Source organism: Python bivittatus, unplaced genomic scaffold (assembly GCF_059951505.1).
Source record: "Python bivittatus isolate LINGU-HERP-01145 unplaced genomic scaffold, Pbiv_v1 ctg000080_np1212, whole genome shotgun sequence".
Classification (NCBI taxonomy): Eukaryota; Metazoa; Chordata; class Lepidosauria; order Squamata; family Pythonidae; genus Python; species Python bivittatus.
The window spans coordinates 67,959,980-67,982,156 of NW_028277035.1; the positions used below are offsets into that span (position 1 = coordinate 67,959,980).

General features: G+C 36.6%; 1 protein-coding gene and 1 pseudogene across 5 annotated transcripts in view; both read left to right on the forward strand.

Annotated features, from left to right (window-relative positions):
- The window catches only part of RAD18 (RAD18 E3 ubiquitin protein ligase), a 125,163-nt gene that overhangs the window by 25,318 nt on the left and 77,668 nt on the right, over positions 1-22,177 (forward strand). For all 5 annotated transcript variants that reach the window (XM_088134311.1, XM_088134309.1, XM_007425484.4 and 2 more), the window contains exons 5-7: positions 7,783-8,135; positions 12,158-12,257; positions 21,460-21,644. In XM_088134311.1, coding sequence (XP_087990437.1) covers positions 7,783-8,135; positions 12,158-12,257; positions 21,460-21,644 — 638 coding nt within the window. The remainder of the gene's footprint in view (positions 1-7,782; positions 8,136-12,157; positions 12,258-21,459; positions 21,645-22,177) is intronic.
- Positions 38-3,029, forward strand: LOC148216735 (ribosomal protein eL22-like pseudogene; annotated as a pseudogene).

The window sequence follows — 22,177 nt, forward strand, 5'->3', positions numbered from 1 at the left end:
AAAAGTTACCATGATTTGTATGTTTCAGTTTTAGAAAATGGCAACACTGCAAGTAATAGTGGTATTTAAAATGCATGGTGTGAGAAAAGTGCAAACAATTTTTTTCCCCCCATCTCTCAATAAATTAGAATCCCAGGATATATAGTTGAGCCAAATGGTAGAAAAATCAGGGCTGACTAAAGGAAACATTTTCATAGTACATTGTTAAACAGTGTTAAAAGTTACTGCCTCAAAAAGGAGATTAGACACTTCCATCTTCCATGGAAGATAAAGTTTTAATGGTAACTAATGATATTTTTTGTTTGTTTCATCTTTGGTAATAGAGAATATTTGGGCTGTGCAAATCCTTTGAAGAAATGTTTTGCAAAAGCATGCTGATATTGTTACTTGTGTATAGGGTGAAAGACAATGAAGCTTTATGCCAGAATTGGGAGAAGCGTAAAGCAGGCATCTCTCTCTTTACCTTGCTACACTGTCCACTCCACAGTATACTGATACAGATTTTTATACCTTTTTTGTACATAAGAAAACTCTAAATCAATAGGACAACACAACAACACAGAGGAAATCATACAGTATATACCAGTAATAGAAGGAACATCCTGATGAGATTTAGGGGTTAAGAGGTTGAGCTGTTAACAGTGATTAAGAAAAATGTTTAACACAACAATTCACAGGACTTATTGAGGTCTAGATATTTAACAAAAGTCTTGAGTGTAGACTGGAAGAATTTTAAACAATGTACACTTGAGATCAGGTAAAAGTCAGCCTTAGTTGAGCTCCATCTGAGAGAATTAATCTGTTCAGTAGTGGGGGAAAGATCCAGTAGTGCTGAAGATGAATTGGAATAACAGTGGAAAAGCATGGAGGGAATTTTAAGGGTACAGGAATAAGAAGGAAAAAAATGTGGAGGCAAACTTGTGCTTTTCTAAAACCCAAGATGACTATTAGTAAAACAAGGGAAATGAAAAGTGACTTTTCTTTTTACAGCTACAGTAAAATAAAATTAACAAAATTTACAGAAAAGATATAGGAATATAAAATTTCTATAACAATTGTCAGTGAAGATGCATGTAGAAAAAGAGTGGGGCTTGGTCCACAATGCAGTGAAGCCTAGTTGTTTTGGCCCTCCTCTGTGGATGAAGCTGTTTTGGTATGAACAAAGCACCCTGCCACAAATGTTTTCTGGAAGCCTATGCATGGCTTCTTCAAATCATTGTCCTGATTGTCAATGTGCGTATCAGTGTAAGCATAGCTGTTACTTCTCCAGCAGTCCCAACTGAAGTTTGTGCCTTGAATCCTAAAAAAACTTCTGAAGAATGTGGCCGTTATTATTTCTAGTAAGGATACTTCATTTGTACCAATGCCAACAATGTTAATTATTTCACATTGAAGGCCAAAAAGCACTTCCAAGGCAGGACACCCGCATAGGATGCTTGGTCCATATGATGGCTCTCAAAGACTAATGTGCCCATATGTTTTTATACCTTCTAACATGACTTGGCCAGTCTCACCTTGGCACTTTTCTCACTCCTAGTACTTTTTTAGTTGAGTGCCAGTTCACATAGGAACTATCTCTTGTTTTGGGAACCATCTTCTGTTGTGTCTTCTTTGAACTCTTCATTCTGGTGCTTTTCCACTTCTTCCTGCATTTTTTTTTTCATTTGCTTTTAGTGAGTCCATTCACACTAACATATGGGATAAAGCTACTTGTCATCACTGTACCATGGCATTGTGTCCAGATCTTGTCTCAGAGTCTTGAGGCTATGAGAAGCTAGATGGGAAGAAATGGGCTGATGTTAACATGACAAGCAAGACAGAGTTGCTGCTTGTCCATTTTGACTCTTGGTCTGCTTCAGAGTTGTCTTTCATTTAGGGATCCTCCTGGACTCAGGCTTGCTCTTGGATAGGAGATGGAGGCCATGGCCAAAAGGGCCTTTGCATAGTTTCAGCTGATGTGCTAGGGACAGCTCTACCTGAAGGGTGAGGATCTTGCAATAGTAGCTCATGGCCTCATCCCGTCTTGTCTACACTACTGTAATGCTCCCTATATGGAGCTACTTTTGAAGACCACACAGAAACTGCAGCTGGTGCAAAATTAGCATCTCATCTTGTGGCAGTTACTGTTGTAGATGAGCTTTAGCCAAAGGCAAACAGAAGGCAAGGCAGTTACAAGTTTATTGGCTTGTTATAAATCTTTCAACAGAAGCCAAAGCAGAGAAAAGGGCAGGTTCTTAGAAAAAACAAAGGCTTGAGAAGATAAAAGACAGAGCTCTTGCTATGTAAGTTATAACAGTGGTTCAAGGCTTCTTGCTTGAAGAATTTGAAGGCAGAAAAGCTGGGTTGTCCAAGAACAGCTTGTGGATCAAGAGCCAAATAAATCCACAGAAATCAGCCTCAAAAATCAAGCTGAAAGTTCATTTACAAGGCAAGGGACAGGAAATTACCAGAAGAGAAACCATTCTGGAGGCCTTACCAACAAGGTGCTGTAAAAAGGAAACTGAAAAAATCAACTTGCAAATACATCTTGTATTATCTGTCCTGTTGAAGATGGCATACTTTTCAGGAAATTTTGAGTAGTTCCTGAATGAAAGAATTAAAGTCAGTGGAAAAGCAGGAAACTGGGAAATGTAGTTCACACTGAATGCTTTAGGAATAAGTTCATAGTAACATCAGAAAGGTAGTTCTTGAAAAGGTACCTTAAGTATCTTGCAAAGAAGTTGCTCAAGAAGACCAGTCTCCATAATTGGCAATGAGTTATTGCATCTGACAAGGAGATCTGTGAGCTGCATTATTTCCTGGTCAGTTCTGATTTTGAATCATCTGAAGGTGAAGAATAATCAGTTTTCATAGGGAGGTCTGTGTTCCTGGATGAATAGAGTGTGCTAATGAGCCATCTATTTATGATTATGCAGCAACTTATTACCAAACAGATCTTGTATGCTATTTTAAATCTGTTGAACCCCCTGGGATTTTTTGCCTTTTAAAAGTTATATTAAAGGGCTGTCCTGATGAACTGGAATTTGTGGTTGTTGGGTTTGTGTGTGATGCTGAAATGTATCTCACTGAGATTACCTATGTACAAAGGATACTTTCAGAACAATGTATAATGTGCACATTCCAGAATGTGTATGATTGACCAGTCCCCAATTAAACACCTAAGTAAAACTGTTGATGTTTATTCATTAAAAAAAAAAAAATCAGGAGCATTGATCAGGAAGCAGGAGAGGGGAGGGAATCTGGGGAACACTTTTACATAGCCATAGCTCCTGCCTTGGCCTAACTGGGATATTTGATGTCCTCTCTTCTCAAGACATCATGCCAATCTCTGCTGCTGAGCTCTATTTAACTGAGGGTGTGATTTAGGATTTGGCATTTTCCCAAGGGTCACCCTTGGACTTTTTGCTGCCCAAATCAGCAGCCACCTATGTTCAGTCTAACTCATCACTCTCAGGTGGCTGAGATTCCACCAGGCTCTTAGAATCAAAAACCATAACAGGTATTAACAACCACAAATGCATGATACCTGTGCTGTAGTCCCTGCACTGGCTATTGATAGCTTTTTGTACGTAGTTCAAACTGCTGGTGGTCCTGTAAAGCCCTTCAGGATTTAGTGCCTAAGTACTCACAGAATTGCTTCCTCCAATACAAGTTGAACCATCCTGTATAATTGTCTTGGAGAATATCTTAGTTTTCCCCACTTGCGTAGTGAGGGATGCATTGGCCAAGAGGTGTTTTTTTTTTCTTACTGTATATCCTTGGTGCTTTGGAATGGCCTCCACTCAGAGATGGAACTTGTTCCTTCTTTAATAGCATTCTGGAAGATGGAAGAATTGAGGGGCATTAGGTAGCTATTTGTCAATATTATTATGTTATATTTTTTGTTGGAGCAGCAATGATGGCTCTGGCAAGATCATTAGAAGTATGTTTATAACTTAAATTTCTAATATTTACCAAGAAGTTTTGTAAACCATCTGGAGTTGCTGGAGGATTCAATAGTATATAAATTATAGATGGATAGACAGATATGCATGTACTGACTTGGCATTAATACATTCACCATATTTCATAATTAATGTGGTTATAAATGGTTAACATTCTAAAGGCATTATATTACTGCATTTATCCATTAGTTTTTCTTCTCATTCTTCTGAACTACGTTTTATATATTTCTGTTTAATTGTGCTTATATTTAGAAGGTATAGGAAGCTTGGTTTTAATGTGACAAAATCGTGTTTAACTCCCAGTGCTTCTATTTGAGAATCAATGATAATTTGGAAAATAACGTTTTAAATCCCACAACATTAATATTTTAGTTGGTACTTTGTTCCTACATTGTCTGAGTGACAAATGATTTATTGGGACTTTTATTTTATTGCCTAAAATTTTATCTAATATTGCTAAGGTCAAGGAGTGCTGCTCTTATCCAATTTGATATTGGATTATAATCTTTCACCATTTTTGGTTTTTTTAATGGATATATATATAAATCTTATGTATCGGAGAGGTCAGATAATCTGTACATTTTTGACTTGGAGAAGTCAATTTCCCAACATAGAACCAAATCAATAGCTGTCCAATAGAGTGTTCTTGGCTAACTTCAAGCATAAATAGTACAGTTTAGAAAAAATGCTAGTTTCTGGATTGTTCCAATCTTTGTATTCTGAATAGGGTACCATGATATAATAATGTATTAAAACATGGATGTACATGTGAAACAGACAGGAAGATATTATGTGCTTGTGTCTTTTGGAGTCTTTTATAATTTCACATTCCCATTGATCCATCTAGCAGGTTGAGAGAGATTTGTTTTCCACCTTAATCATGTTTGCTGGGTAGACTTTGCGTTATTATAAACTGTAATTATTTTTTTTAGGAGATTTCTAAGGTCATCTACTTGCCAAAAAACTCTGGGTGTCTAACAGGGTTAAAAGCGATAAAAACCATTCATTACATTAAAAAGGCAACTATGCTGAAAAGGAAAATCAATCAACAAACATACCCAATTATTGTCTGGGCCACATCCCATCCTAATCCAAAACCTTCCGGAAGAAGCCAGGTCTTTAGTACCTTTCTAGAAGTCATCAGGGTTGGGCTGTATGGATCTCTGAGGAGATACTAATCCAAATGACAGGTGCAGCAAAAGAGAAGGCTCACTTCTTGGATTCCATGAGATAGCATGCTGACCCTGTCTGATCTTACAAGATTGGCAGATGCAATTGGTGAAAGGTGGTCTCACAAATATCTCAGTCCTGTGCCATGAAGGGCTTTATAGATGACCACCAGCACCTTGATTTGGACCTGGAAGCTGACCCAGAAACTGATCTAGGCAGCTCATGAAATAGCAGTGTTACGTGGGCAGACTGAGGTGTATACATAACCACTCACGCTACTACATTTTGGATCAGTTGTAACTTCCACATGGTCTTCAAGGGCAGTCCCATGTAAAGCACATTGCAGTAATACAGATATGAGGTGACTAAGGCATGAGTGACTATGAAAAAGGCCTTCTCATGCAGGAATTGACACAGTTGGCACACAAGACAAATCTATGCAATGGCTGCTTGCTACATGTTCTTCAAGCAGCAGCTGGAAGTCTAGGAGGACCCCCAAATTATGTACTAAGTCTGTCTGGGGGAGTGTTCCCCTACCCATTACTACAGTTGGAAGATCCCTGGAATCAATTCATCCATATATCCATAGCCACTCAGTCTTGCTAGAGTTGAGCCTCAATCTGTTCTTCTCCATGGAGACCCCAACAACCTCCAGATACTGCAATAGAACCTTAATATTATCAATTGGTTGGTCAGGTTCTGAGATGTACAACTGGGTATCATCAGCATATTGATTATACTGGACCCATGCTGTCAAATGACCTCACCTACTGGTTTCATGTAGACATTAAATAACTAACCCTAACTTTTCTAGTAAAGTAATTCAGTGAAAGAAGCACAGCTTTTTCTCTTCTGACCAGAACTGACCATATCTGGTCTGTGTGGAATTGAGCCATTGGTGCTTAAGGGTTTTGTTTTTGTTTTTAAAAGTGAATTAAGTTCGTAATTGGCTTTTCTGAAGGTTGCAGTATATTTTCATGAGTGAAAATTATATTTTGGCTAAATAGAACATCTTCATTGGTTATATATTTATGGATCCATAACCTTATGGGTTTAAGATGTCTTTTCTGCCTCCTCTTTAGGAGGAAAAGATGAAAGGTAGGAATGCTTTCTTTGTATCTCTGAAGATTTTAACATCTGCTCTGGTAATTGTGAAAGATCTGTATTATTTTTGTTTTGCATTTAACTTATCCAACTGAATATTTCAAATGTTGCATTCTTCTTAATTATTTCTATGACTTTTACTTTTTTACCTTTGGGGTTTAATATGAGGCATAATTAATTGCACTTAATATGCGTCCACTAGATGTCACCAGTTAGCTTATTGTAACTTTGTTAACTTTTAATGTTCAGTAATAGTTTTTGTACTTTTATATGCCATTAATACTTGGGTTGAGCATTTTGATATGAATTATTGCATTATGTCTGAATTGAGCATTGATAATGGCTTCATAAAAGATTTTAGATCTGTTTGGAGGAGGGGAAATTATGTAGAATTTCAATTATTTTTAACGTTGCTTTCATTTTAAGTCAAAATTTCCTTAATTTGTATTGTGGTGTCATCATTTGCATTTATAATCAACCTTGGATAATATTAATTGCAGCATTCTTTAGGAGTGCCTGTCGTTTAGCACGTAGCATGCCATCCTAGGAGGAATTTTCTGACCCAATTTTTTAATGAGAGATACTAGTGACTTTTTTATTCTTTAATTGTTAAGTACATAGGCCAGAGACTATGTTGATCCTAAAATATATGCAGATTCTCCTCTAAAGGTTATGTGTTTCTCTGCCTTTGTGTATACTGCAGCTTCTTTTGTATCTGTTCATAAAGCACACAAAAAACCTAGATACAAACTTTCTCTGTCACCCTTAAACAAAATTGATTGTTTTTATATTATTGTAATTATTTCTTGAGCTTAGAGAACTACCATAATTAGAGGATTGTGATTAATTATATGTACTGGGAAATGCACAGGAAAAATGCATAGCAGAAACAACGTTGTAGATATTCCACCAATAAATGATGTGCTGTGTTAATTAAATCTTTTGAAAATATACCAAGTTAACTGATCAGTATTTATCGTTTCAAATATATTTTGGGGAGATGCATTAGAAAGGAGGGCAGAAGTTGAGTTACTGTCTGTAGAAGAAAATAAAGAAGTGTACTCTGGAATAATAAAATGTGTTCTGGAATTAAATGTATACTTTGCTAGTGTCAGAATATTAATTAAAATTGTCGATTGTGAAAAATTGCTATGGAGCTCAACTCTTTCCCTCTTTCCCCCTCACTTATGGTAGCTTCAATGACTAAGAGATAGTCTGTAGTGATCTGAATTTAGAGCAGAAGTTCTCTTTTCTAGAAGTGTTACAGATTCTTGGATAACTGCTGAGTTTTCCTTCTCTTTATATAAATAAATTGTAGGCAGTTTGATGGTTTTGTATCCCAGCTCCCAATGCTAGTTTCAGTTAAATGGATAAGTATTCAGTAGATTGTGGATGCTTATATTAATTATCATCCTTTCATGTAATCTTCAGCAGGACTTCAGCCAGAAGGCATTATGCTTGGATTCTAGTTATTGTTCCCTTTCAGAGGATGTTGAAAAGAATGCTGAGAAAGAAGAGGCATAATAGTTTTGTATATTGATCTAGTTCTATATTTTGTTCCTAGACAGCGGCTGTTCCAGGCAGTTTTGGACTCTCCACCAATTTCTTCTCCATCTCTGTTTCCCAAAAAAGCTCTTCTCCAAGGCCACATTTTGAGTTCCCCAGATGGATTAGCTTTAGAACAGAAAAAGCGATTTGCAGATATCTTTCCAGTCAAGGAAAATATTCAAACACCTAGAAAACATTTAAAATCACCTGACAGGGAAAAAAAGTTTAAAATAAAGCAAGAAGAGGACCCCTGTAGTCCAGAAGGAGGTTATGAGGCAATTGGCAAAGAAGCAGCAAATTTAAGTCCCATTGGAAGCACCAGAAATTCTGAAATGCCCTCCACATCTGCAACAAGATTTGTCACAAAGGGTAAGGCATTAGTCTGTCTTCTCTACATCTTGCTGTATACATCAAAATTGCACATTCATTTTTCAGATATTTAAATTTGCTATTTAAATTTATGTCACTTATATACTTGCTTCTTACTATTTTTATCTTTATATTAATATACCAGTTTATTTTAGGGTTGGTTTTTTTTTCATATTGTTGCTTGTAAACTGATGTTAACTGTGGATATGCATATGTTGGCTTACGTGTTCATTGCAATATATGATGAACTTATCTTCAGTCACATAATGGATAATACACTAGAGGAATATTGGCACTTGTAATTCTCCAGATTTCATACTTCCATGTATGAAATAAATAGCCACCAATATGCCCATTATAAGGGGACGCGGTGGTGCAGTGGCTTAATGACGCTGAAAGTTGCCGGCCAGAAATGGTCGACACTTCAGCAGTTCGAGCTCCTGCTTCCTCCCCCGCTCCTGTCAACCCAGCAGCTCAAAAACTTAATGTGAGTAGATAAATGGGGACTCTCACCCCGGTGGGAGGAAAAATGCTGGCGGCGCTTGCATGGGAGACGGGACCAGTTGCTGGTAACGCGGAAGCCGCGCACGCCCGAAAAAGGTGCGAAGCAACGGAAACCTCGCCTCCTGCGCTTACCAGCTGAGCTCTGCTCTAGGAAGGGAGGCACTGGCAAACCACTTCCGAAACACCTTGCCTTGAAAACTGCAGGGACTTGTCCAGGCAGTCGCCACAGAATCGGTAACAACTGAGTGCAGCTAAAAAAAAAAAAGCCATTATAAATGAAATTTGTTTGTTTATTTATTTTATTTCTGACCAGTCAGATGAAAGGGCTTCAGACTGCTTACTATATGATAAGCAATAAAAACAATTAAAACAAATTAAAACATTAAAAATTGATTGATTGACTGTGTGCCATCAAATCATTGTCAGATCTTAGCAACCACACAGATAGATTTTTCTCCATGATGATCTGTTCCTAACCTGGTCTTTTAAGTCTTCCATTGATAAAACATTAAAAATACAGTAGCAATATTGTTAGTTAAAAGGCATAAAACTGGGGGGGGGGGGAAGAAACACCAAACTAAAAATGGTCAGCAAAAACATATGACCCCAAAGATGTGAGGGGGGAAAAAAAAGGTCTTTGTCGCTTTCCTGAAGTCAACAAGTGAGGGTGGCCGTCTAAACCTTAGGGACAAGCTATTCCATAGGACTGGGCGGCCAGAGAAAAACGCTGCTTCCCTGCTTCCACTCCCCTGATTTTCTTGCTAGGATGGGGGGGCAGGATTAGGAAGTATCCCTTCCTCATTTGAACTCACTGGGCAGACGTTGTCTGCTCAGAGCAGATAATCTCAAATGCTACATAAAGTGTAAAGATGTTCTAAATCTGTAAAGATTCCATAATGGGTATTTTCTGGGATTGGGTTAAATTAAAAATACAGGGTTTAGGGTTTTATCCCATCATTCTGCTAGGATAAAAATAGAAAATGTTTCAGTATTTTCAGGATTTCTTCTACTACTATGTGCTGAACCCTGAATACAGCTGTACAGAAAATCCTTTTAGAGAAATTAAGTATATATTAGATGATGATTTGATTTTTTTTTCCCCTAATGAAGATGAGCTTATCAAAAATCATTGATAGGAAAGCTGTGCACCTGTCAAATGATAAGGAATTTAAGAATATATTAATAAATAAACTTTAATAACATTTTAAAAATATTGCTGCTTTTTGCCGGTGGTACAGTGTTTGTGGATCCTTGCATCAAGTGCATGTATGCATAGGGTGATCTCTTGAGATTGCAGCATGGGCTGTTTTCAGATATAATGCTAATTCTTAGCTTCTCTGGGCTTCTTCTCTTTCTTTTAGCAGCATGGTTCAAAGAAGAAACATAAGCCCTCTTACTTTAGATCAGCGTTTCTTAAACTTTTTTCTCACAGGACCCCTTCCCACTTTTATTAATTATGGAAGACCCCCAAAGAGCTTTTGTTTGGATGGGTTATATTTATCTATATTTACCATACTAAAAATTAAAATTGACTCATTTGCTGCTACTAACGCTTCTCACAATTGTTTGATGGGATTTTAATGTTGCATTATTTTTCAACATAGGCTGGTAAATAATTTTGATCTTGGAGGACCCCCCAGGGGTGCTAGGACTGCACTTTAAGAAACACTGCTTTAGATGAACTGCAGTTTTATTTATTATACAGTTTTTAGTGCTGTGGTTTAGCTATGTTTAAGGAAAAGAAAGTGTTTTCATAAACTTGATTTGACATCATGGGTGTCTCAGGGAGGGGGCAAATGATGACATGTCCATAATCATGTCATCACACTAATGATACAGTTTATATACTTGAGTCAGATGTCATGATATGACTGACAAATTACATAAATGTGTCATTTGTTCTATGACATGATACACCTGTTGTTATTTTGACATTGGGGTGGCTTGTTACAGATGCTGCTGTTTAATATTGGTACATTTCAATTAGCTATAGTGTGTTCATAGTGCAAAGTGCAATTATTGTAAAGCAGGAAGGAAAGCTTTCTTTCTTGTGACTGAATGAGCATGGAGAGAGGCTAGAAAAATGACTGATAGGATCTGCCATGACAGATTTAAACTAACATTGATTAGTATAATTTGAAAATACAGCTAGAAATATGCAAGCAGATTTCCATTCACTGAAGTGGGACTGTCTGTGTGATTTTCCCATTCTATTCTGGATGATTGCCTTATCCAACTTCCTAAGAATTATTTGGGGGAGTTGCATGGGAGGGTAAAGGAACAAAAAGAAATTTGTTTCATTTTTGAGTTCTTTTCTACCAATGGAATGATACTAGTGCATGTTCTCTATATGAAATACTATATCCTATATTTTTTACCACATTTGAATAATTTTCAGCCATTTAATGTATATTCTTAAGATAGGGGTGCGTTTGTGTATGCATGTATGTATAGGGGAACATGTTATGGAATAAAATAATTTCCCATTTTCTTTTGAATTTTAACAAAAGAATACTCTCACTGGGCGAAAGCAATAGTTTTGTATTAGAAATCTCAGAGAAAATTGATAAACATCTAGTTGAGTGAAATTGTTACTCTGATGGCCTTTTTGTTCCAAAACAATAGGAAATTCTGAGGTCATGTTTTAAATGATTTATAATGGAATCTTTACATTCATCATACTCTACTTTTGTTGGTCTTATAGATTGCAACTGTCAGTTTAATGATTACTTATGTATGGAAAGGAAACTGTGATTTTTTCCTTACTGTGCATTGCAAGTTGAATCATAGATATAAAATGTAATGATGGCTTTAAAATAGTTGTTTATATCTTACATCAGCATCTTGGCTAACTTATATTTGATTTGGAATACCATGTTTGGATCTAGTCTGCTATGAAACTAAATATTATTGCTTAGATGGAGCTGACATTCTTGATTTCTTTTGGAATGGTATTAATAAAGGTTTCACCGGACATTGAAATTATGCTGACTCGTGGGTATGTGGGAACAGAGGGTAAAGCTATACATGAAAGAAGAATTCTGCATCTGTCTTTCTACTGCTTCATAGTAAAAAAAATGAATGGGGGTAGTAATAATGTCAGCTGCAAAATAAGCAATTTCAGTCTTAGTTTTTTTTATTGAGAATCAAGAAAATAGAGCTTCACTTTGTTCAGGTTGGTAGGAACCTTTTTCCATTGTTCTTTTTAGTAAGAAAAATGCAAAACAATTTATAGGAAAACTGTTAATACTTGTTTCATTATAAAAATTGGATCATGTCTTTTTTGTAGAAACTGGTTTCATTTGCTGATGAACTTTGAGATTATATCAGTCTTTCCCAAACCTAGTGTCTTCTGGTTATCTTGGACTATAACTTTTACTGTCACCACATCTGGAGGGTACTGGCTTGGGAAGAATCCTTCTAGATGTCTACACGCTGTATAACTGCAAACATTTTGCCACAAGAACGTTCTTTTTCTTTAATTTATAATCTGATATGACCATTTTTAAATGTTTCAGTGGAGTGTCCTGTCTGTGCGGTTCCTGTTCAAGAACTACATATAAATAAGCACCTTGATGGTTGCCTGACAAGAGATGAGAAGAAAGACAGTCTCCGAAGGTGAGTGTATGAGTTCTATTGAATGTTATCCATACTTATTTTAGCAAGAAACAGTACCAGATTGGGTCAGTTTTTCTTTTATCTAATGACCAGTGAATAATGTTTTTAGATATAAAAACGATATTAATACATTGACTGTCATCCATAAAGCAACAGTTTATTCAGAGTTGTTATGATTTATTGGATAAAGGGGAGCCCTTCCCTCTTTAGTAGGTAACCAGAAAATAGTTGAACCAATGTTAGGGCCTCTTCACTAATATTTGTTACTAGGTAATTTTTTTTTAGCTAGACTTCCATCAAGGAGGCAGCTGAGGGTTCACTCACTTTCTTTTAGTCCTTTGTAGATGCTGTTTTTGTTTCATCTAGAGGTCTGATGTTATTATTTGTAATATTCTCCAAATATGATTTTGAGTAATTACTCATCCTGTGCATAGCAGAATGATACAGTTGGATCTTTGGAAGAACATGATTGGCATATCTTTCTCTCTTTCACAATATCAGTAGTCCATACAAATATAAATGAAGCATGGTGCAAGGGGACTAGCAGGTAGTACATAATTGCTGCAAAGCCTCACCAAATACATCCAAGGCAGAGTAAGTTGAAAGGGGAGAAAAGATTGATTTTTCTGGGGCTGTGCAACAGATCATGAGTTCTGGAAGAGGGTTGCTGTTTCCAGTCGGATAATTCTTTGCATTTGATTGCAGACAGCTCCTAAATCATTTTCAATCTAATGTTCCTGCATTCATGAATAAAGGGAGGAATTTAGTAAGTTACTGCATAGAGCAGCCTTTCTTAAGTTGTGTTCTAGAGAACCCTTGTGTTCTGCAAGAGGTCACTAAACTGCAAGAAATAAACATTATTTTTAAACTTATGCTGTGCAATGCTGGAGCTTGGAGTGGTGAGAATTTTTACGTGCTATGGCTCAGCTGCTGGCCTGCTGCTTTGCTCTTGTAAATATTGTAAAACATGGATTTGTGGTTTTTATGCAGGGGTTCCCTGAGACCTGAAAATTAATTCAAGGGTTCCTCCAGGGTAAAAAGGTTGAGAAAGGCTGGCTAGAGCAACAGAGTCATATATGGGGCATAACTATGAGTCACCCAAGCAACTGTCTGAATAGCAGTAGATGCATGCAAACTTACTCAGAAAGGTCAACAAGCAAGGGAGCCTTTTTTAAAAAAAGAAATGTTTTCTCATTTATAAGCTATCTGGAAATTCTTTGTACTTTTGATCAAAATCCAATCAAACGCAGACAATTTTTTTCAGTTGTGATATGCCTACATTACTTACACATTAAAACTCTTAATGTTTAGCTAAGGGCTACTCTAGTTTAATTGCCCTTCATGTTTACCTATAATACAATAAGGACCATCATTAACGAGGTTTCTTTTTTTCATTAGATTAGTGATCTTAAATTCTTTTTTGTTGTTGCCTCTTGCTATAGTCTACAAAGGGATTATTTTTTCCCTTCTAGCAGACCTCTTCTAAGGATTCCCAGATAGATAGATAGATAGATAGATAGATAGATAGATAGATAGATAGATAGATAGATAGATAGATAGATAGAAAGATAGACTATGAATTAATAGGCTGTCACCAGTTAAACTGAACATCTTGACAAAGCATAGTCACATAGACTTTTCTGTGAACAATAAGCCCATAGCTGTGAGCTAAATGTGGAAATAGAATAGGGTTATCACTTGAAGAGGATACTGCCAAGGAATGCCAAAGTTGTGACATAGGATGGTAAATCAAAACAACATTGTGGAAGAAGCAGTAGCAAGTCCTGTTACCAAGAATACTATCTTGATCAGTTTGTGAGGCTGCCAAGAATGGAAGGAGACATTCCTAGACTAGAAATGCACAAAATAGAACTCAAAATACTGTACCCCCAACATTCTGGAAGAAACAGAACTCCCTAGCTTTTGGATGTTTCAGCCATGGGAAATACAAGTTCTTGAGCTGCAAGAATATGAGTTGCCAGTAGACAGCTAGAAAGAGACAACTTCCAATCTTAACTGCTAAAACAGAACGGAACACCTAAAACATTTTGTCTAGAACTACATTGCAGCCTTTACCTGGAATAAAATACACAAAACACACACACAAACCATCAGATACCAACTGTTCTGGGCACAGAATGATTTGGGCATGAACCATGTTGTACATCCCTAAATCAAACATATGTGGAAGTTTTGTCCAATCAGACATTATGCTTCACCTCTGATATTGGAAGTCTAGGCAGCAAACCAGAAAATTATTTTAAGCCTCAACCTGTTTTCTTAACAATACTACACTGTACTGATAAAGGGGCTGGACAGTTTTAACTGAATAGGGAATTTTAACAAAAGTGTTATGTCCGAAGTGTACACTGGGGAAGAAAAGATGAGCTGTGGTCTGTTTTGGCTTTACTTATTTACCATGAACCATATAAAGATGTAAGAGTTTATCATACTTGAATTATTAACTTAATGCTATTGTACCAATAGAAGAGAATATATACAGCTCAGGGTTGCATTGTGGAGTCCTTGGGTTCTCTGAGCTTGGTTGTTTTCTTGCAGACGTTTCAGTACCTGACTAGGTAACATCTTCAGTGCTAGAAGGGAGTGGGGTTTGCTCTCTGTTTATATACAGTAGCTTGCCCTGTCAGTGTTGGTGGGGGTGTTGTTTTCTCATTGGTAGTTCCTTGATTAGGCTGTTGTTTACTGCTTGATTGTCTGTTTGAGTTGGTAGTTCTTTGATTAGGGTATTGTTTACTGCTTGATTGTTTGTCTGGTGTTGATCCTGGTGTTAATTCCTGCTTTTCTGGATGCTGATTGCTGGTGAGGAGGTGTTCTGGTCTTTTTGTTTCCTTTTTATTGTCTCTTTTGAATAGTGTGTAAATGTTGTTTATCTCTATGTGCCTGTTGATGGCTGACTTGTCTGAATACAGGCTTCCAGGAGTTCCCTCGCATTTCTGGATTTAGCTTGATCTAAGATGCTGACAGTTTCCCAGTTGAAACTATGGTTAAGTCTGTCCATGTGCTGTGAGATTAAGGAGTTTTCAGCCTGTCTTCTGACTGCTGGTTGGCATTCATGGATGTGATCTGCAAGCCTTCTGCTTGTCTGTCCTACGTAGTGGCTGTTACAATCCTTGCACTGTATGTTGTAGATGACTCTTGTTTTTTCTTCTTGGGCTACTGGGTCTTTTGGTTTACTTAAGATGTTTTGGAGGGCTTTAGTTGGTTTGTGTGCTACAGTAATGCCATGTGGTTGTAATTGTCTCTTGGTTGTTTCTGAGACATTTCTGATGTATGACAGTGTTATCCTTTTCATGTTGTTGTCCTGTAGTGGATTGAGTGGTCAGGCACTTTTTGATAAAGTTGTGTGGGTATCCAGTTTGTTGGAATATATTGTATAGGTGGTCTGTTTCCTTTTTCTGCTGTTCTGGGTTGCTGCAGTGCGTTTGTGGTCATCTGAATAACATTCTTACACAGCTCCTCTTGTGGGAAGTAGGGTTGTTACTTTGGTAATGGAGCACTTGGTTAATAGTGTGGGTTGTTTTTTGATAGACTTGTGTTTCTAATTTGCTGTTATTTCCTCTGCTGATGTGGATATCCAGGAAGGGTAGTGTGTTGTTTTCTTTTTCCCTAGTGAATTTTATTCCTTTGAAGATGTTGTTGATTATTTCATGTGTCTTCTCTAGTTGTTCCTTTTTTATTATGACAAAGGTCTCATCTACATACTGGATCCATACTTTTGGTTGTATGCGTGGAAGTGCTATAGTTTCTAGATGCTGCATTACAATCTCTGCAATGAGTCTTGAGAGTGGTGATCCCATGTGTGTTCCTCTGATTTGTTGGTAAATTTATCTCTCAATCTGGAAATAGGTAGTGAGGCAGAGGTTGATGAGGTCCATGACTCTGGATATTTCAGTCTTAATGTATTTGGTTAGGTTGGGTATGTCGTATAGTACTGCTGCCATGGATTCTTTCACTAGTTCCCATTCTATGGGTGTAAAGAGTGCTGTGACATCAAAGGAAACCATAATTTCATCTTCATCTGTTTGTAGGTCTTTGGTTTTCTGGAGGCACTGTAGTGGGGAGTTGATAGAATATTAGCTCCCCTCTGTGAGATGTCCAAGCTTTTTTGTGGTTTCTTTCGCTATGCTGTTGTAAAGTTAGTTTCAGTTGTGCAGGGTAAATAGTCCCATTCTGAATTACACCTGGATTTTGTTTTCTGTAGTTTGGATCCATTTTTTTCTTCCTTTTAAAAAATTGAAAATATGAGCAAAGCTGAGATTATGTAAGACACGGACTAAAATTAAGTTCTACTGATTAGCCCGACAAGGTATTAACATCAGATTCTTGCCATACAGAGAGCTTTGCTACAATTTAAATAGGTCCACAAAATCATGAATGGAGTTTAGTTGTGAATGATTTTTTTCTTATGGGGTAAAAAAATCAGAGGGCTCCCACTGAAATTTAAATAGATGGCATAAACAGGATGGACACTGTCAAGGATTTTTTTTTTTTAATTGAACCCTGCAAATTGTCTGTGGAGCCTGTGCCTGTTGCTAGGAAACGCTATCAGTGGTGTCCACTGAAAATTGCTTTGTGTGCCTGTGGCAGAAGAGTGATTCATGGCTGTTAGAAATAATAAATACTAGTTAAAAAGGGATTAGATAAGTTTCTGGAGTACATGGTGCCCCAGTGCCAAATTGCCAAGGAAGTCTGGGAATGTAGTCACAGGTTGTTAGTGACCAGCTCTTTCATATATCATGCTAAGGCATAAATGAATGCAGTGCTTATAAGTATTAACAAATTGCAGTGGTTTTATTTTTGCACACTTACTTTTCCTACTGCCAAGTAATCAGGAAGCTTGGAAGCTTTTACTTTTACTCATCCACAGATTTATGAGAAGTCCAGCTCCAGAACTGTAATTAATATTACCTGAGATTAATAAACATTCAGTTTAAATTATGGTGTGATTTAAGATACACACAGTTAACAATAGCCAGAGTTATTTGATCAGATGACATGATAAACTAAACATTTGGCTGCATGGAAGGAAGTTGGCAAAGGAAGAATGTGTAAGCCTGATATTTTTTGCAGCTCATGATTTAATCAACTTTTTTTCTCATGGAATTTGTTGTTGGCTGCTAAACATAGAGATAGGTATTATAGGGGAATCCTTAATCAATAACTTTACTGTTTTATCCTAAGAATGTAGAATTCATTTCCAGTACAAGAGCAGAATATAGACTAAACTGAATATACATCTAATATATTTAACTTTTATAGTTCTGTGTGAAGTAATTTGAATACTTTATTTATTTATTTAAATTTATATGCTCCCCCATCTGACACACAACTCTAATAATAATTCAAAATAATCAAAAATAAATAAAAATAATTGAAAAACAACATATTGCATTCAGAGAGATTAAAAAAAAATGTAACCACAAAACCAAATGAGTTTACCTAAAGCCTGGCCCAATGCTCAGGGGAAGAACCAAGTCTTCAGTGCCTTATGAAAGGCTGGCAGGATCAGGGTCATTCAAATCTCAGGAGGTATGCCATTCCATAGGGCAGGCACCACAACAAAAAAGGCAAGTTTTCGGGATCCCATTAGATGATATTGTTTAACAGAGGAGAACTGGAGCACGCCCACCCTGTCCATCCTCTTGGGACAGCAGAAATGATTGGAGACATGGTTACCTCTGACAGGATTCTATCTGTGTCTTCCTTACCATCCCATCTCTAGGTTTGAACAGTGATTTGGAATAAAGTACCAGGAAGTCCAGGGCTATATTCAGTAGAGCTCTTCTATGAATGGAAGGAATCCTGATCACAAAATACTGTTGATTCAGTATAGCTGCCTGTGGAAAGAAGGTGATCTGTGCTAATTCCTCCTGCTCTGTTAAACTTCATAGTCTTCATATGATGTTCAGTACTGTTCTGGAGAATCACCCAAGCCTTTGGAACATATTATCATCAGGCCACTAGATGAAAGGAAAATTGGTGAAGCATCATTTACTCTTCTTAATTACCAGTGCCATCCAGTTGATTAAAACACCTTTCCATGAACAGGCAGAAATAAATTCTACTCATCCTTCTACAATTTAGTAGTCCTTTAAGCTTCTTTCCCAAAGTCTGGATTTGAAGTAGGATTAGGAAAATGCTTTCTTTAACTTTGACTTGAAGTTTGTACTCTGTTCTTACTAGAATAAAGTGAAGACAAGAATATTTGATGTGACATACATTTTGTTTTGCTTACTTGAGATGCCTGTAATTTTTGCCTTGTCCTTTTTTTCTTCTCTAGTTAAAACCTTTGGTTTTGTTAAGAAAAGCTTTTAGAGCATTGGTTCTCCACGGGGGCGGTACCGCCCCCCGGGGGGCAGTGGGAGGATGCTGAGGGGCGGTGAACTTGTTTTGGGCGGTAGGGGGGCAGTGGGCATGTTTTGGGCGGTAGAGGGGCGATGAGCATGTTTTGGCATTCGAACTTAATTTTAAAACTCCCCCCAAAAATTATTAAATCGATTATCCGGTTTACACCATTTGTACCAGCAATAAAACGAACTTATGCGACGGCTGCCCTTACGCACATCTAAGAATGGTGAGACGAATTTGTATTCTAGGTAGGCTGACCTTGAAGAACTTGACACTACGATTCTTCTCCGATCCCAACCAGCACAGCGCATGCGTCAGCTGTTTTCCCGCGTGATTAATCGCAGTGCGTGCATTGAGCGTCCTTTCAAAACCCTCCCCATACCCTAAATTACAGGATTTTCACAAAGGGTGGCGTTGAAAAATTTTCCGCTCCTTAGGGGGGCGGCAGCTTCAAAAAGGTTGAGAATCACTGTTTTAGAGTAATCCAGAGTGTGCACTATCACTGACTTACTTTTAGTTTGTCCTTTGTCATGGAAAGACAATGATAAATGTTTGCTGGTAGTTTTATTCCCATAGAGATCTCTCCCTAACGCTCCAAATAAGTGCTGGCATTTTTATTTTGACAAGTTTTTGAGCATTTGTTGACTTTCATTATTATTTGTGGGTGTAAGGATTTATATATGTGTAGAATGTGCTTTCCCTCTGGAAATATGGTTGTTTGGTATAAAATGGTTTATTTTTATCTAGGCATCACACTGTTTAAAACAGTATTTGAGGAGATTGTTTTCTCAAAAGATTTAGCCATGGTGGGTTATAGTGTAACATTGGCACTGTAAGTTAATTTATTTCAATAGCAACATATTGAGTTAGTTACTATAGTAATGAAATATGACCTGTTTTGCATCCCAGTTGAGCTGAAAATATAATAAAACACATAAATAATATTAAAAGATATAAACCAGTGGTTTATCCTAACTTAAGTGTGTATTTGTGGAAAGCAAGTGTACCACTGGTCCTTTGTTGAATTCTTTTCCTAGTTTGATGCTGATTACTCAGTTCCAGCATAACTGTTCTATAGCATTTACTTGTTAGCTCCTATTTTATTTACAATTTAACATATGCTACAGCACTATCGGGATTATCAGAATATTACTGAAGAGGATATTCTGATAATCCCGATATTGCTGAAGAGTTTATATTCCCTTCTGGAACATAAGTCTTTTAGAGAGGAAATATTTTCTATCTCTGCTAAATACCAACGGAGCTATAATTAAAATAATATTTTAAAAACATCTTGTAGCTGTTTGTGAATTAAAGACTGAAGGACTGGTACAGCTGGGAAAAAGTCATAGTACGAACAATATCTGATTGAGAATTTAAACTTGGAGAATATGCAGCAATGGTGAAACAAACTGTGTGTCTGTGTGTGTACACACACACACACACATACAACAGAAGTTTAAGTAAATTTAAACAAGAATGGCTTCCATATATATTATTTATCATGCAGCAAGGTAAATACAAACACTTAGACTATGGTTTAAAGTTTACACCAATAGGTACTGCAGATCAGTTGGAGTGCAAAGGAGAAAGTCAGAAATCAAATATTTATATTATTTTAGAGGTGTCTTTTCTTTTCTTTTCTTTTCTTTTCTTTTCTTTTCTTTTCTTTTCTTTTCTTTTCTTTTCTTTTCTTCTTTTTTAGCATTTATAAATAATAATATAGTGGAGACTTTGGCATTAAGCTAAAAAAGTTATACTTTTTATATCATGAAAATAAATGAGGGTGCTTGGAATCTTTTACTAATCTTATATTGAGTATTAATTGTATAACTTCAGGAATTATCTGTCCATTTGTAGATATAATCGTTTTTGAAATACATATCATTTAAAAAAAAAGACTGAAGGACTTCTTTTACTCCCTTTTTTAGTAGATTTTCCTAGTAAAATCTGGAAGGTATGTTAGCTAGTCCTTCAAGGAAAAAAGTACATGATTGAACTTGTTTGGAGAAAATCTGGTCCACAAGTGGAAATCAGTGCCAGTATTTTTGTGGCTTCACAACTGCCTTACCTGTTTAAAACTGTTTCTGCTAGTTCAACAAACAATGAATGAATGCAGTGAAGGTCACATATTTTTCTGCAAACTTTATGGAAGCTGCATTTTGGAGAGGGAGAGAATGTGACTGAAAGTTGGTTTCAATTAGACAGAGCCTGTCTATGTAACCCTAAATAAATAAATAACGTTCTTACATATATACCATTTTTGTGGCTTCCTGATTGTTGATATTTTGTTAGCCTTTTTGAATATGTTTTCTGAAATCAAGAAGTAGGAACAATTTTTTTTGAAAAATGAGAGATGTCAACCTGAATGAGTTTGATCATATACTTTCTTATGCTGTCTGTAATAATAGCAGAAAAGGGCACCATTCCTCACTAAATATTTGATTATTAGCTTTTAAAATATTTACTTGAATGCTGGACTTATCCCTGTGGCTTAAGTTAATTCATAGTGTTATTGTAAGGATAACAAAATAAAGCTCTTTGGGAGGAAAATGGGATATAAGTAATAATTAAATATTATTAACTGATGTTGGAGATAGAAATGGGACAAAATGGTAAGGGGGTTGTAAAGGGTTAAAAATAACAAATATGTTCATAGTAAAATAACATAAAACATTCTATCTTGAAGTAATAGAACCTGCAACATACACCCTGTAACATATTTGTACCCTGTAACATATTTATATATGCCTCATAGATTGAGCAAAAATATGTACATTATGTGCAACCAGAAATATTTTTATGTGTTTTCCTCTATATTTTTTCCCCCCAGCTCTGGACAAAAAAGAAAGTTACTACCTAAAGTAGTTTACAATTTACTTTCTGACCGTGACCTGAGGAAAAGACTGAAAGAACATGGATTGTCCACCCAGGGAACAAAACAACAGCTTATTAAAAGACACCAAGAATTTGTGCACATGTATAATTCACAGTGTGATTCTTTAAATCCTAAATCAGGTAGGAAAATGAAACATAGATAGTGGTTTCCTTTAAGAAGTGCTGTTTCTTAAAGTATACTTCTTTGTAACATTTTTTTTACTTACCATCTTGAACTAATATAACCTTAACCTATTATTGCTTTTTGAAATACTTTACAGGAGATTTGCTTTACATGAAGTGTCTGCCATGATTGGAAACCTTGAGCTTACATGATCATGGCAACAAATTTGAATAGTTAACAGTTTGCATGCACATTAATTAGGATCCTTTTATGTCTCTATATTAGTGTTTTTCAAACTTGACAATTTTAAGATGTGTGGACTTCAACTCCCAGAATTCCCCAGCAAGTATGCTGGCTGGGGAATTCTGGGAGTTGAAGCCCATATATCTTAAAGTTGCCAAGGTTGAAAAACACTGCTCTGTATCATCAGTATCATCAGGAAAATCAAACAACGGTAGCAAAGTTATGTGGCCATCTCACAAAAACACTTCGCTTGTTCAGCCCTTTGAGGTAGGCCAGATGAGGAAACACATACTTGATTGCTGGAACT